The sequence below is a fragment of the Crotalus tigris genome, unplaced genomic scaffold (genome assembly GCF_016545835.1).
Source record: "Crotalus tigris isolate CLP2741 ecotype Arizona unplaced genomic scaffold, ASM1654583v1 scf7180000017865.1625608, whole genome shotgun sequence".
Lineage (NCBI taxonomy): Eukaryota > Metazoa > Chordata > Lepidosauria > Squamata > Viperidae > Crotalus > Crotalus tigris.
Genome location: NW_024096686.1, coordinates 1448920 through 1462676, shown reverse-complemented (window position 1 = coordinate 1462676; position 13757 = coordinate 1448920). Strand labels below are relative to the sequence as shown.

Below are 13757 nucleotides of genomic sequence, written 5' to 3'. Positions count from 1 at the left end.
TTGATATAGTTCTATACGCCACCCAGAGTCCATTGGAGTTGGGTGGCCAATAAATTTCAGTCAATAAATCAATGACCCAACTGGAGAAGGAAAACCTAATATATGCTGTATTGCTTATTAGTCAGCATTTTCACCAAAGTTGTCCCTTCAGATTAACTACCCAAGTGACTTTATGTACTAGTTTCTTTGCTGTGCTGTTTCTATCCAAAGGCAGAAGGCCTAACCGCGGAAAATAATCTTGAACACCACCACACACTAAAACCATTAGGCACACCAAATAGTTAATGAAACACAGATATTAACAGGTGAAACCAAAATGCAACAGAACAGTATGGAGGATGAAAGAAAACTATAAATTTAAGATCAAAATAGCAAAAATTAAACAAAAAACAATGACCCAAGCTTGCCAGCATGCCAGCTTGTGAGCATGCTCAGTTAGCTTTCATGAAAAACACAGCCGACCATAATGCAACAGATAAAAAGCTATCAGCAAGGAGTTTTTACAATGACCTTAGTTCAAGGCACAGTGATTCTCAATTGAGTATTACAGAATTGATATAGGACTGCATTACAGAATAGAACACAAGAAAGAATTCCCTACCCTAGGCACTTTTAAAACTAAATCAGAAATAATGGGGAACCTACAAAAGTATACACCATTACCTTCAGAAGAGCACATTCCAAAATATAATTTAAAGAACTACTGTAAAATATTATTACCAGAGATCCTCAAAATTTCTACCATCCACTTAAGAGGGCTGAAGATTACTGAATCAGCCATTCACAAAATGGCAGCACATACAGAAAGACCCAGAATTGAGAATTATCCCTGAAAGAAACATAACCTGATTATTATAAGAGAAACTGTTACTTTAACAGGAAAAAAAAACCCTCTCAACTATTATCTTAAAAAATAACACTTTTTCAATTTATTTGCCTCTAGCTCTTCTCCCATCATCTGAACTGGGTATTCAGGGGAGAGCATGAAGACTTTTGAGACCCAGCTGCAACAAGACTGGGACAAAACCATAATTGGAGAAAATCTGGAAAATGGCATTGTCCAGTTTATCAGGCCAAAATGGGTGTTCTTTTCAGACATCCAGGCAACAATACAGGTAGCGTTTTGCAAATTCAACAGCCTTGCTTGATTACTGCTAGCAATCAGTGAAGCCGGCAAGTACAAAACTATCTGCAGTTAATTTCAAAGTTTGGTTCTTAAGGGATATGATCTGAAAGAGATCATTAGGCAATAGATACTGACAGGTTAGTTCTTTCCAATCTCTCACAGCAAGTCATTTACTAGATTTCTCCTCTATAAAGAGTGAGTTACCTGTCTTCCAATAGCTGTGGACCAAGGGATGACTCCATGAAGATGGAATCCTCTACCGAGCTGACGGCATGTACTTGGTGAACAATGCTGCTCTCCTCATCTGACAACAGCAAGGCACCCAGCTCATCTATGTGGGCTCTCAACCTTTTTGCACACATGCACACAGATGGCAGTTCACAGCATGGCTCAGAACAGGAAGTTACACATCAATATGGCTTACAATCAGTTTCAATATCCATTTTTAATCAGAAAGTTTTGGCTGTAAGATGCAGGTTAATAAAGTAGCATGGAAATTAGTGACAGGTCCCAAGGAGATATCAATCTTTCACCAAAGTTTCTCCTTTTTCTATCCCACGTGAGAGAAACCCCCTTTTTCCCAGAATTATTCTTCTTCTAGTTTGTTTTGTTTTTGAATTATATTTTTGTAGACATGCACTTTTGAAGACCAGGTCTAACACAATGCTGGATAGTGGCGAGCAGAATGTTATGCTAGCAAATTCCTGCACAGCACCTGTTTCATACAAAAGCCTTTGGGAAAGGGGCACTTTGATTGGAGCGTTTGACCATTCCAAAACTAGGCAATTCCTCACAAAAAACCATCTGGGATCTGGCTAGGGAGAGATAGCTAGGGGCTAACAAAGTTCTCGCCTCCCATTACTAAAGAAGCACAGGTATTTCTCTCCAATATTACATCCCATCCTGGAAGCGTAGAAGGAGGATCCTAACTACTTTTTAAAATCAGGCACACAGACTAAAGTAAAAATGCCTATGCATGCCCTATCAATTAATTATGTTCAGGGTTGCTATTAGCTGGGAAGTAATTGTTTCAAGCTCAAAAGGAAATTCACATACTTGTGATTTAGAGAGACACTAAAAAGCTACCCCACTTCCAAATGCTGTTGTTCTCGTTTTTTTCTCTCTCTCCCTCTTCCTTCCTTTTACAGGAAGTAAAAAATGTTAAAAGGTTGCCCTCCACTCGTAATTTAACTGTAATTTACCAAACTGTCAGAACTCCAAAACTGTGATTAAAATAAACAATGACCCATTTTGAACAAGCCCATTTAAAAAAAAAAAAGCAAGCCACAACTTAATATTTCTTTGTTTGCAATTAAACTCAGTTTGTCAGCCTGCATGGTCAATCAAAGCAGAAATGAGCATTTCTAAGCTCTTCTTCTCTAACATGCAGAGGAAAGGGAACCCCAGAAGACCAGCCCTTTCATATTTGCCTCAGGCATAGCTCAGCATGTCCTAATTCTGTTAATCTCTTCACACTTTGGGGATTCACCTTCAGATATTTATATATGAAGCATACAAAATAAATTAAAATTATCTATGGGCCAATAAATACCCTTTCATAAATGAAGTTCTTTATTTCAGAACTATTTTTCAAAATTAATGTGTGACAAGACTGCTGGGAATGCAATTTATCTAAAGAGATAATGATAGGGGGGAGGGGGGCTAAAGCATAATACACACACACACAATTGAGTAGAAAACCTTGTTTGAGTTGGCTCCATGAGCAAAAAGTGTATTTGCTGCCTCTCTTTTCATCGCATTAATTTTTAGCCATCTATTATTTCAACATTAGTCACTGGGCTCAAACGCATAAATTGACAAGATATAAACCAATTCCATATTGATTCAAAAAATTAGCAGAGAGGAACTATTAAGTTTGCACGGTTACTAGAGACAAAAAAAAAAAAAAAGAACACGTAGAAGCAAGACAGCTATTTGTTTGGTATATTGTTGAATTCTTATCCCATTGTCACAAATTTGCAACAGAACTCCTGAATTCCTGCACTGGAGAATTCTATATATTAAGAGATCTGGCATCAAATGTCAAAATCAGTGTCACCCTCCCCCCAGTATAATAAGTTGCATTGGAATGATTCTATCTTAGATTTTATCTTTCATTCGCTTAAAATGAAAATATGTTGGCATCTTATCTGATAGTACCAACCATAAAGTAATACATTTTAATTACTGGCTAATCAGTGCTGAAATTGTCTTTAGACAATGCTTTTTTTAAAAAAAAAATGTCTCTGCATTTGCAGCCTTTACCTATTGAATTAACAGGAACGTACACACAGATCCTTTTTTGCCAAAACCTGCCCCCTATGAAGAATGGGTACACATCGGCTTACATATGCTATTTGCAAATATAGATAGAATAGCCTTATTGCCTCCTACTCACTTGCCAGGAAAATATACCTAATGTGGAGCCCAGCAGAGTAAGAATCAAATAAAGGCTAATCCCATGATTAAGGGGACATCAAAGAAAGATCAGGAACATGGTGTGAAAGAGGCTTACACACACAAGGACAAGGCTCTTGTGGATTAAGAAGCCAAAGGACTGGAATGCCCTGATACAGGAGGAATTCTCTACAAAACTACATAGGACAAATTGTATGGGGAAAAATCAGTATGGATAAAACTCTTTTCCAGCATAGCGTGTGTGTGTGTGTGTGTGTGTGTGTGCATGTATATGTGTGTAATCCCAATATTATGTAATTAGCTGTTTCTTTCTCTCAATTATTTATAGTAAGATTCTTTCAATTATTCATCAGATTCATTTCCATGAACTCAAATTAAATCCTTAAATTAAATCATCTCACCAAAATTTGTATTTTGTTTACCAAAAATGTATTTTGGAATAAGACAATATCAGATGCACAGACTACTCTCCAATGGAGATTTCCCTTTTCGAACTGATCCAGCAACATAGCTCACTAATGTTCCCAACCTTGCAGGATGATGTTTATCCAGAGGCCTCTCAGGCTCTCTTCCCATGACTTTTTAAATATTATTGTGATTTTTAAAAATTAAACGGAAGCAAGCATTATCCAACAAACATCCGACTTCAGCTGCCATTTTTATTTCTAAGGGAGAAAAGCTGAGGCACCAAAGTCATTCATAGAAATTAAAAATTGTGGCTGGCTGACCCACTATTTATTTGCTTTCTTTGGAAGTGGGTCAGCCTGCCTAGAAAAGATAAATGGGTGCTGTGATCCTCATTATGCCCTCTAGGGGACTCAGGAGACTTAATGTTGGTACAGTGGTATTGGGCTGTCACCAGCAAGATCCAGCTTTAAATCTACCGTCACTCATGAAAACTCACCTTGCCCCTTTGACGTACTGCTCTATTTCAATGTGGAAAAATAGGAAAAAGATTATATGTGCCCTCTTGACGCCTCCCCCCAAAGATAACAAATAATTACTTTGTGAGCATGCCCATGACATATTCTAGAACTCTTGACTCTAACTGGCTCAAACATTTGGGGATTTCAACATTAAATGTCTATGGAGATTCTCAATCATCCAGGTCATGGTTGTCCCAAAGGTGCTTTTTCAAAAGCAACTGGCCTTTCTTGGTTTTTCCCGGATCTGAAGAAGCTTCTTGGATGAGGAGCTAAACATCTTCAAGGAAAGAAGTCCAGTTGTCTTTCAAAAAAGCGTCTTTGGATATTTTCACTACATTTTTAAAAACCCTATAAGAGGTACGAGCTTTCTTTCTTTTGTTCTTAAGATGATGAGGCAGAGGCAGAAATAGTAAATCAGTCTTTACCATTCATGGCACATGCAAATAGCCAAAAAGCAAAAGCCAAGCCAATGGTTTGAAAGCACACAATGAATTAGAAAATATACTTAGAAATGTAATTTTTTTTTAAAAGGATGCACAGGAATGCAGCAAGAGGAGTGTAAGTGCCAGCCAGAGAAATGAAAACGAAGACCTAGAGGAAAAAACAAATTAAATCAAAATAATCCAGTATGGTCAAATATTTTCTTTTCCTAAATTATGTGCAGTATATATTGCTTTATGTACAACCCCCTCCTTTTGAAGCCTGGGCAGTTTAAGTCAACAATCTATGTCTCTCAATGGAGTCACTTTCACAATAAATGAAATCCTAACTTTATAATGATAGATCTCTCTGCCTCAAGTGAAAGGTAAAGCCCTTGTTAAAAGTTCTAGTTTTTATCTTTAATTTTCTCATAATGACAGGAAATTTACTATTACTCTCTTATCATTTCCTGTTTCTAGTAAGTATAATATCTGATTAAATTTCTAGACCAAAGGTCAATAAATCCCTTTTTAAGTGGAATGGATCTTCTTCATTGGAATCCATTTTTAAAACATTAATGATTCTTACTCATTTAAGCTTCACTTTGTAGGGCATTCAAAATAAAATTGGCCTCTCTTAATCTTCTTGGAACTTCTGAGAAGAGATGTATAATAACTACATTGTGTTAGTGAAACCAACACAACCCTCCACCACAGCTGTGCAAAAAATGCCTAATAACAATCGTGCTATCCACTGAAATGTGGGCAATCTGGAGGGTAATGTATAAAAAGAAATTCATGTTATAGTATACTCAGCTCCAAAGAAATTGATAACAGACTGTATTTTTGACTGTGTGATCTCCTCCATCCATCCATCATGTCGTGTGCAATATTAGGACATCACATATGAAAAAAATAGGGGCTGCATCTTCCAAGCAGTGTAAGTAGCTCTAACAGCTCTAATAGCTCAAGACTGAATAGGCCCTACTGAGACTGCCACTGATTTTGTTTGTCTGGAGAGAAGGCTAGTGCTGGTTGTTAGCCTGGGAAAAAAAGCATCCCTCTAGGTTAGGTAGATGTCTCAGGGAGAACAAGGAAGAACTTTTTTCTCAGTCACCATACAAGAGAACTTACAAAGCTCTCTGCTAACAACCATCTTCAAACTAAATTAGATGCAGCACTGAGCAACATTTCTGTTGAAATACTATTTTTATATTAAAATAATCTTAAAATTATTAAAAAACACTCAAGAGCTCAAGGTTCAGAGAAGAGAGAGAGGGGAGGGGATCAATCACATCACAGGATGATGCAATGGATGGGGAGAGAAACAGAACAGATCCTATCCTTCCTTAGAGGTCATATGCCCAAGTGCCACCGTAACAGGTGAACCTAAACATCTTCCTTCTAAATCAGAAATTCACAAGCAAGCACGAAATTTCATTCGCTTTCAAAAGGGCCAGATAGCAAATACTTTAGGGCAGTGTTTCCCAAACTTGACAATTTTAAGGCATGTGGACTTCAACTCCCAGAATTCCACAGCCAGCATTGCTGGCTGTGGAATTCTGGGAGTTGAAGTCCACATGCCTTAAAATTGTCAAGTTTGGGAAACACTGCTTTAGGGATATCAGAGGAAGGGAATGCTTCTGTGACCCAACATGACCCATAATATTATTTCGCCTACAGCTACAGACTTCTGCAAGACATTTTTGAATAAAGATAATTTCTACCATTACACGGGAACCCTAAGCTAAGAATCAAGTGGCTTTTTCCAAGTCAGCCCTCAAGTCTAAGCTTTAGGTCCATCGTGAATTAATCTTAAAAAGCCTCAAACAACGTGGACAAATCTATAATTTCTTCAGTGTGTTCCACAGCTTTCTGGATTTCATATTTTTGGATGGCAATCTTCCAAAAAGGCATCTGAAAGGCTGGTTAAGGATAAGGTCTCTCAGTGATTTTTTTACTTGGTTGGTTGAATGCTTTACACTATTAAATCAGACCTTTGTATCTATTCCACGGGTGTCAAACTCGCTGCGTCACGTGACGTGTCGCGACTTTTTTTGCATTGCCAGAGTTGGCGTGGGTGTGGCCACCGCATGATGCAACCAGCTTCTGGGCTGCCAGTTTGACACCCCTGATCTATTCTATTTGGCTTAGAGAGGATGAAATTGGAATGATATTTGGATATTTCACTTAAACTGATTTGACACTGAGGAGAGTAAACTAATCTATTTTCCCCTAAATATGGTTGGCCCAAGAGAAGCTTAGAGCTAAACTGTCTGATTTATCTTAGAAAACTATGTGAAAGTTTGACATAAAGCACTTATCACCTAAGGTCCTAAACAGTTTGGACAGGTACTACTGCAGCTTGTCACAACTTATCATTTTCTAAGATGGCAGCGCCTGGATCGGCTGCGGTTGTATTGAAGGTGAAAAGTGTTTGGAGGGATATAAGGGATATGGGCCCCATGATCGGGAAGGTTTTAATGTGTTTGAGCCACGTGGTGGGACTAAGTTAACATACGGCCGACAATCTTTGCTGGTATGGCAAGTTTTTAGCTGTTTCGGAACTGTTGGTGAGACCATTAAAAGTCGTTTGCACTATTTGAAATTGTTCTGCCGGCAGCAAGATATGACTGCTGGCACAGTGACAGATTCTATTGCAAATCAGGGCTGTTTCTGAAGGAGGAAGAGGAGGAGACCTCCCAGGGCTTATGGAGTGAAGAAACTGGATGAGGCTGTCAGCAGGCCCAGAGGAAGGGAGAGAGGCTTTTGGAGGAGTTGGAGGCAGCAGCAGTGTGCTCCAGGGGCAAAAAGGAGCGAGGCCCCTTTAAGGAAAAGGTGGAAGAGACAAGATCAGAAAAAGGAGGTGAGGTTGTTGCGAAGGAATACAAGCTAATTTGAGGGCTAATCCACATGGAGCTAGGTTTCCATCTGCCCTGTTTGCCATCATTCGCTCCCTAGAGACTAAAATGGACGTTCTGAAACTTGAGCTGGCCACGAATAAGGAGTCTATATTGCAAGTGGTGACCCTTTGAGAGCTGTATGCAACAAAATTTCATTTTGATGTATGCCGATTGGTGTACATTCAAAGTGACAATAAAATTGTTTATTATCATCATCATCATCACCAAAATTGGATCAGAAAAAGGGACTTCCGGTGAAAAGATGGTCCACTAATGACACACCCAGGGAAGGATCCCTGAGTGGTTTTTCCCTGGAATGTAGCTTCTTCAACTTATCAACAGAAGGAACTTGCATTCCTTTAGTTTATATGACTCTCCTGGGTTAGGGAAAGTCCTAGAATCATCCCACAAGATCCTCCAATACAGCAAACAGATCTGCAAGTAGCTTCAGGAGCTGTGCTTTGAAGCACCTTGCATGCTGACGGGGGGGGGGGCTTGTAATCAGTTCATTGTTGAAAAAGAAGTCGTTTTGGAATTTATTTTTCAAACGGACAGTAAGTTGTACCTTTTATTTCTTAAATCATTTTTAAGGATTATTAATCTTTATTAAGCTAAAAGAGGTTTTCTTTAACCACAGCCTGTTATTTCATTTTGAAGATCTGCACCATTTGATGGAGATTTCTTCTTGTTAAATAACGAAGAAGAAAGCTGCTAAGGCAAGCTAAAATAAGGAAGTGTGGATTATCGTTTTTTAAAAAAATGAATGAAGAAATATAAGGGCAGAAAATTGTGTTTCTAGTTTATTATTTATGTAATTTGTAGCTTGGTCTGTTTTGCTGTGGGTGGCCAAAATTTTCTGCCTTTTATGTTTCCTGACTGGTCAGCAATTCTTGTGACTTACAAAAAAGCTATTCTTTGACTAAAGAGGGAGTTAAGAAGATGTTCTTAACTCCTTCTTTAGTCAAAGAGTAGCTTTTTTGTAAGACACTTAATAATTTCTGACCAATCAGGAATCATAAAAGCCAGGAAATTTTGGCCACCCACAGCAAAGCAGACCAAACTACAAATTATTAGAGCAAAGCAGACCAAGCAGCAAATTATTAGAGATATATTTGAAAATTCTTTAAATAAAACCCATCAGTTTGTAGATCAGCTATGCTCCAAGGATGTTAAAAAAACTACTCAAACTACTTCAGAGATGCAAATATGTTTAAAAAGTTACCAAACCACCAAGGCAATTTCACAAGTAGCTGACAATGCAGAGGAGTCAACTGTAATTTTGGAATATAAACCCAATACCAATTTTTATTATGATGGTTTAAATATAAACTTCCCAACACAACTGAAAGAAGAGTTCCAAGAAAATTTGCAACTTTTAAAAGGACAAGTTTGGGACTTTTTCCTCATGGACATTAAGGTTGAAAAACCCTTGAGAAAAAGAGAAGTGTATGACTACTTGATAAACATTCCAGAAAAGAAAGGGATTTTATTCTATGAAGACAAGCTGGAAGGAGTGATTTAAACTTAATGAGCCAATTTGAATTAGGAGGAATTTTCATCAGTCTGATATTTATAACTGAAATAAAGCCTTAATCTAAAGTTTCAAAATGTATTTTTTCCTTTATATATAATGCTTAAGTAATTCCTAAAGTTTGTAAAATATTATTGAAAGTATATTTGAAAATATTTATGTTAAGAGAAAGTTAAAGAAAAAGATGTATTAGCTTAAAGAAAAATTTAGTTTTAAAAAGAATGTATACAAGAAAAAAAATTCTATGGGGATAACTTGGAAGGAGTGATCTAAATTTAATGAGTTAATTGGAGTCAGTTGGAATTTTATTGGTCTGAAAGTGAACTTTAAAGTATATTAAGAGGAAGTTTAGAAATGTTTTTAAAGACAAGCTTAGTGTTTTAAAATGGATAAAAAAGTATTTTCCCTTTAAAGTTAAAGCAGACGTCCCCAATCTTTTGGGCCCCAGTTAAGTGGAGAGGTATTTCCATGGACCGGAGGGGGCTGCCTGCATTCTGTGAATAGGGCTTTGCTTGTTTCTGCCGACCGGTTGCTGGCATGCTATGGCCCGGTACTGGTCCACAGACCAGGGGTGGGGGATCCCTGGGTTAAAGAATCAAAGAATACAGTGAATTTTGTTAATACAAATGGTGATAGTTTATAAAGGTTATTAAGTGTATATTTTCTTTCCCCCTTTCTTTTTTTCTTCCTTTAATTTTCTATTTTTATTTTTATCTGTATTTTATACATCGATAAAAAAAAGTTTTAAAAAATGGATCAGAAAAAGAAAGCTGTTTGAAGTGGTTGAATGGTCAATTAAGTGAAGAGTGATGCATATGGTGGCCTAAAACTGATGGGCTTTAAGCGGCTGTAATATATTAGGAAGAAGATCTGAAGGTTGTAAAGGATATTTCAGTGAAGTTGCTGACCTAATGTTTCACCTGTGAAAAATGCCAAGAAGGATTCATTAAGAAAGGGAATGAAAATAAAACCATCAACACTGAGCCCTAAGATAAATCTATGGTGTGCCAGCATCTGGCAAACTTTGTATGGTTCTCCTTACCATATTTGAAAGAAGGTATGAGCAAATGCAAAAGGCAAGAGAGGGAAGCCAAAATGATCAGCCAGCTAGAACACCTTCCTTGTGAGAAGGAAGTAGAATGTTTGGAGTTCTTTAGCTTATAAAAATGATAACCAAGATTGAGAAATATGTGATCAAGGTGTATAAAATCATATATTACATAAAGACAGTAGACGGTCATTTTTCTCCCTGTTAGGACACTAAGATCAGAGATCATATTCAAAACTGACTGGAAGATGATTTAGGAGAGACCAAAAAAAGTACAGTCCACAGTGGTGAATGGTCACTAACTTGGATGGCTTTAAAGGGGAATGAATACATTAATGGAGGATGGAGTTTTTGCCTGATTCAGCTGCTCTAAGATGGATATTAAATTACTATTTTATGTCATATTCAAAATAATGAGTAGGAATCATCTTCAAGTGCAGATCGTTTTTAAAACATAAGCACTCTTTTTTTACCATAATTCTACTCCAATGAAGAGGCATAGAAGGCATTTTTAACAGTATGGTATAATTCCTTTCAGCCATTTTACCTATGATTTTCTTGCATTTTTTTATTTCAGGGATATATTAGCATCATACAGATTCTCTAAAGAAGTGATTCAGAATAGTGGGAAAGTACCAAATAGCCTCTTCACTCCTAATTGAAGCTTTCTCTAGGGCCACACAGCTGCGCTGGATGCTGTTCCTAGCTGTGTGCATGCAGCTCCTTTGCTGAGGGAAAAATGGAAGAAAAATATTTTTCTAACAGCCGCCTCTCTCTCAGGATGAAGACAGGACATTAAGCAGGGATTGATGGGAAGCGGCTTTTCTTCAAAATTCAGTTTCTACTTATCTGACTTGGAGAGATCCATCTTTCCTGACTTTCTGTTTTTGTGGATTTTCTGAGTGCCTACCATAAAAAATGGAAGGATTGCCAAGATCTGAGGACCTCTATTACAATATAATGCTATGTCTGCCTTTCTGTCAAGCACAGTACAGGGATCAATGTGATCTCCTTATCAGTCTGCCTAATTTATAGGGGAGACTAAATGGATAGCCCCTGCCCTTAAACAGACAAAAAATATAATCCCTTAATATAATTCCCAGCCACTGGTGGAATGAACAAATCACACAGTGGAATCTTACTTGAATGCTTTTACATTCCTCCACACATAGAGGAGCAGACATTAATGTATTCCAACTTTATAGTTCAAAATGCATAATCACAGGACATAAAATAATAATGCTGGCATAGAAGGAATTGCAATATCACTGAAAAAAAATTTCCTTTGAACTCTCATTCATTTCTTGGGCAAATTTGCCACAAATGGAGCCATGCATTTAATAAAGGACCCATTAAACCCATTTTTGTTTGTATGAAAACATTGAAATAATTTGCAATGTGGTATTAGTGCGATGCAGTACTGTTTCAGACAAGGAACATTTTTAAACTAAGTATTTCTTTATCTTGAATTTCCTTTCCAATACACTGGAATATCCTGAGCAGAGAATCATTGTGCATTCTTAAAATGAAAAAAAAAAGTAGCATTTTGTTAAAGAGGGTTGATTTAGTTGTTAAAATGCCACAGATCGTATCACACCATATTCATTTATAAGGACCAAATGTATATATTTTGAATGCTGGAAGTAAATGTAATATCCAGAATGTTTGTGTCATTGTGTATGTGTGTGTGTCTGTCTCTCTCTGTCTGTCTCTCTCTCTCTCTCTCTGTGTATCTTTCCCCCAAAAAATCAACTAATTTTTTTGATTGTCAACTTAGAGGCAAAGCCATGGTTTCAGAGATACGCGTTGACTCATTGACTAGTTGATTTTATGGATGGAGAAATGAGGCTTGACTCCTTTCTCCGAGTCAGTAAGAAAACTATAAGTTGATGAAGACTCCCCTGGCAATTACTTCTGAATGACTAGAAAGATTATTGCTTTCATAAGCCAATTCTCAGCTCCTCTAACTGATGCCAAGTGGTCAAGACTGATGTGCTTCAAGATTTGTTACCTTGAAGAGTACAGAAAAACTATTATTTACAAAGGGAGTGTGTTCTCCCAGCCATTTCTATCCACCCAGTAACTTCTAGAAAGGAAGGCCCCCTTGAAGTCACATCCTTGAGAGCCAAGGACCACCAGGACCTGCCCATCTGCTTTGGAAGATGCTCCAACCAAAGCCAAGGCCACACCAACATTGTTGGTGGTCGGAAAAGTGGACCTGGTTATTTTAGAAAGCCTTTAAGGCTTGATGATATAGCAGTTCTTCCTTGCAATAAGCAATTATTATTGTTAGGACTATTTCCCTCGATGTGTTACTGGCTGCTATTACTGGGGCCTGGTTATTTTTTTTCTTTTAATTTTTCTATTTTTATTTTGTGCTACCCATAAGCCACCCAGCATTAATAACTCAATAAATGGCGGGACATTTGGCTGCTCAATGGATATGGTGTGACGGGTCTGTCGGTTTACAAAGTTCAGCAATCGGTTTCATTCATGTAATTTCCAAGCACAGCTGGTTACCTAGTAAATAAAATCAAAGACCTGTTAAGAACTGCAGTGAAGAGTTTGTTCTTTACAGATTGCAGCAAGTCTGAGTTGAGGAGGTTCTGACAGATGCAAAATGTACACCTGTTGCAGGTGCACATACAGCGTAACCGGGCATGGCTGCGAAAACACACAGAAGGACAGGAGTTGAGACCTTGGGCAGAAACCATGAGAAATCCGAGCCAAAACCAAGAGAAATAGGAACCGGGAACATTTGGGGGAATCAGGACGTGAGGCAAGGGTAGAGTGAAGCTGTGCAGATTTCCAGGAGGAGCGTATTTTAAGGAACTGTGCTGATACGCCAGCATCCCCATAAGCAAAGAAAACAATCCGTTTTCCACTCACATTTGGACTTAGAAATGGAAGCCTAACAGAATATGCAGAGCAGAAAGCAGCTCCTCTTAATCCACAGCAAAACTGGAATTCAGTTTCCTTCTTTAACTGAAAGTCATTAAGCAACAGCTACCCTTACCTCTGGCATCCCAATCAAACATACACATGCTTAAGAGAATCAAGGGAAGAAAGTCAAATACACTACTGCTTAGATTTCTCCAAATATTTAAATATTCCAGGTTGCCAAAAATAAATTAAGAAGAGCAGAATTTCCTGAATTTAGATGTTGTTTTTTCCCCCCTCAAAACTGGACTCTCCAAGCACAGAAGCAACTTTACCTTCACTAAACAACTGAAAGCTTCCACCCAGCAGCACTGATCTTTGCACCTTCAAGATGCTTCCCTGTGCTCTAATTGAGTACAGAAAGATGGTGGTGATGGCTTTTTATTTTTAAAGAAGAATTTAGGTCAATAGCTATTTATGAGAGAGCTATAAATAGAAAGTCAATA

General features: G+C 37.7%; 1 protein-coding gene across 10 annotated transcripts in view; it reads right to left on the bottom strand.

Moving 5' to 3' along the window:
* The window catches only part of RHOT1 (ras homolog family member T1), a 51887-nt gene that overhangs the window by 878 nt on the left and 37252 nt on the right, over positions 1-13757 (bottom strand). For 2 of the 10 annotated variants that reach the window (XM_039343617.1, XM_039343620.1), the window contains exons 19-20: positions 12913-13035; positions 1337-5061 (exon numbers count right to left, since the gene is read on the bottom strand). The exons of 2 other annotated variants lie outside the window; for them this stretch is intronic. In XM_039343617.1, the coding sequence (XP_039199551.1) occupies positions 4995-5061; positions 12913-13035 (190 nt within the window). In that variant the 3' untranslated portion in view covers positions 1337-4994. Of the gene's footprint in view, positions 1-1330; positions 5062-12891; positions 13036-13757 lie in introns of those variants that run through there. 6 more of the 10 variants (XR_005556745.1, XM_039343614.1, XM_039343616.1 and 3 more) reach the window with 4 other exon arrangements.